We start from the raw sequence: 2,939 nt of genomic DNA, 5'->3' as shown, positions 1-2,939 counted from the left end.
AGGATATAATTCTGATCTATACAAGGCTCACTCTCAAACCGGTTATTTATTTTGCTATAATGGCACCACCATTTCTTGGCGCTCTACTAAGCAAATGCTAGCAACTCTATCCTCCAACCACTCTGAAATTATAGCTCTATATGAAGCTGGAAAAGAGTCTGTTTGGTTGAGATCCATTATAACGCATATTCATAATTTTTGTTATTTAACACCAGCTACAAATTGCCCTACCATAATTTATGAAAAAAATGTTGCTTGTGTTGCACAAGTCAAGGGTGAATATATTAAAAGTGATTAGGACCAAGCATATCTTGTCAAAGTTTTTCTATACTCACGAACTCCAGGAAAGTCGACACGTTGACGTTAAACAGATTCACTTTGCCAATATTATTGCAGATCTTTTTACCAAGTCATTGCCAACGTCAATATTTGAGAAATTAGTATATACCATTGGAATGTAGCAAAAGTTTGATTTGCTCCTATAGTGGCAAAGTATCAATTACCCTAGAAATGGTAAGCCTCTAGAAGCTGTAGACTCCAGAAGTGGCAATACGGTTCAATTGAGGGGGAGCAATTATGGACTTAGTGCACAGTACTCTTTTTCCCTTATGTTTAGTTTTTAGTCCTACTTGGTTTTTTCGACTTAAGGTTTTTAACAAGGCAATAATAGCATGTCCAACTAGGCCACCACAATGGTGTTCCATCCAAGGGGGAGTGTTATAGAATATGGACATATCACACTGTATTAAACCAATTCAAATTAGAGTGAATTTGATAAATGATAAATGTATTATCCACATTCTAGATATTTCAAGATTCATCTACATGTGGATATTATCTAGATGATAATGTGGGATTTATCAAGAAGATAATGTAATTTAAAGATGTATCTTAGTAAAAGATTGTGATAGCCATTGATCTTTAAAGGGTTTCAACTATAAATAGGGTTCACCCCAACCTTACTTGTATCACAGTTATTTTTCATTCCAAGCATTGCTGTAGTAATACTTAAAGAGCATTCTCTCGATATCTCTCTTTTCTTCCTATCTCTATTATTTATTTTACAATAATTATCAATTTTTTTAATATTTAAGTCTTAAAAAAAATTTAATATTACCTCATTAATGAGATGATAGTATTTTGTGAGCTGTAAGTGCATCAATATATATTAGATTGACTTATGGCATTCAAAAAGCATTCAGTATTTTAGAATCAATATATATTAGATTAAATTAGATTAGATAATAATAATAATAATAATATTGAGAAATGAACGAAACAAAAAGAAAATTCCCTTAAAGGATATGCTTGAAAATAACTATAATTTTTTTCTTTTTCATTTTTATATTAAAAACCGTTATACTTTGAAACTAATATAAAGCTTTAAATTTTTATTGGAAAACAAAATTGGTAAGTATCATTTCTCATAAAACTACACATACAATCAACCATGTCTGTATTATGATTGGACAAATAGTTATAATTAGTATACCTCTGATAAAAAAAGTAAAATCTATTATTCAAGTTGTCGCAGTGTATTAAAAATGGATTATGGTGCAGTGAATTGTTATTTGAATCATTTTCTAAATAAAAACCTAAATAATTCACAGTTCATATATAGTACTCCCATTATCATATCAATAAGGCTTACTCTACTTGGAATGCCATGCCAGATGGTCCATATGTCAATTCTAGAGGTGATAACAAGCCAAGTGTGCCAAAATGGTAAAGTCATTATTTGACAACTAATGAAACTCATTTTTTTTTTAAGCTTTTTCATTTTAATCAAATTTAGGATTGATTTGTCTTCTTTTATGGTATCTTAACCTTTGATGTTTTGTCATTTGCCTATTACTAATTCATCCAGAGAGGTCAAATTAGACCCATCAATTCAATTTCCATATATCAGCATAATTGTGCTGTTCCTACCATATAAACATCAATGGACCTACCATTGAGGGTCTATATAAACCTTTCTTGGAGAACAGAAAGAGCAGATCTACTAAAGTTTCAACTTTACCTTTCTTCCCCTTTGCAAAGTAAAGGAAAGAGAAGAAAAATGGAGGGAAGGGGAGTCGGGTCTGTCATGATGGTTTGCTTGGTGTTGGGGCTCCTAGTCGGGCAGTCCACTGCTTCTTTCCAAAAGTGTTACGCAGGTTGCTTCCTTTTGTGTGTTTTTATACCGCCTAATCCAGTTTTCTCTTGCGCTATTAAGTGCCTCAACGAATGTATTATTCCAAGCTCTACTTTGGAAAGCGGCAAAGATACCCAATACTTCTGCAAGCTTGGTTGTGCTACCTCCTTGTGCACCGATCTCAGCTCCAAAGAAAATCCAGGCATGTCCTCTCGCTCTCTTTCTCTCTCTCTCGTATATAGACTAAAGCATAAACATCAAGTTTTCACTTTGTTTTGTTTATTTTAACGCATTATCAGGTGAACAAAAAGTTGGAAGCTGTGTGGATTCCTGTTCAGAGACATGCGCCAAGAAGAACTAATTAGTTACCATATACTTAGGAGACAGTGTTCAGTTTGCGACATTGGTTTTTTTTTAAAAGTCAGTTCGCGATATTGTTTATTAGCCAAATGATTAAATTTGAATGAATAAAACTGATCAATGTTCGGGTTAATGTTACATATATCTTCTTATGTTTTGCAGAGAATATAGTTTTGATTTAAAATGCAGTGAACACAATTAATTATTTGTTTGGGATGGGATATGGACAACATGCATGTCTTGGGTGGCTTCCACAAAATGAATTATTATTTGGAGAGTCACGGGCTCAACTCAAACGTTCCAAATTTTAAGGTCGGCACATATTCTAGTCGGGGACCAAAGTTTTGAACAATGTTAACTGCAGTCTGCAATACTAGATTACAAAAGTTCAAGTGATCAAAGACATTCGGCGCATTAATAATGTTCTGTTTGGTAAATAAGGGTT

The 2,939-nt window shown here is 33.1% G+C and overlaps 1 protein-coding gene across 1 annotated transcript; it reads left to right on the top strand.

The window, feature by feature from the left end:
- Positions 1 to 1,987: 1,987 nt before the first annotated feature.
- LOC148762158 (thionin-like protein 2) lies at positions 1,988 to 2,617 on the top strand. Its single transcript, XM_088807696.1, has 2 exons — positions 1,988 to 2,336; positions 2,434 to 2,617. Exons 1-2 carry the CDS (start codon positions 2,060 to 2,062, stop codon positions 2,493 to 2,495), a joined length of 339 nt encoding a protein of 112 aa, XP_088663822.1. The 5' UTR covers positions 1,988 to 2,059; the 3' UTR covers positions 2,496 to 2,617.
- Positions 2,618 to 2,939: the final 322 nt, after the last annotated feature.

This window comes from Theobroma cacao, chromosome 6, assembly GCF_053813885.1.
Source record: "Theobroma cacao isolate CCN51 chromosome 6, ASM5381388v1, whole genome shotgun sequence".
NCBI lineage: Eukaryota > Viridiplantae > Streptophyta > Magnoliopsida > Malvales > Malvaceae > Theobroma > Theobroma cacao.
Note: the sequence above shows the minus strand (reverse complement) of the source record. Positions and strands in the feature narration are given on the sequence as shown.

Bases quoted from the DNA above. Each gene is read 5' to 3' on its own strand.
- LOC148762158 (XM_088807696.1), top strand. From the start codon at position 2,060: ATGGAGGGAAGGGGAGTCGGGTCTGTCATGATGGTTTGCTTGGTGTTG. The intron at 2,337-2,433 runs GCATGTCCTCTC...ACGCATTATCAG, and splicing joins CAGCTCCAAAGAAAATCCAG to GTGAACAAAAAGTTGGAAGC.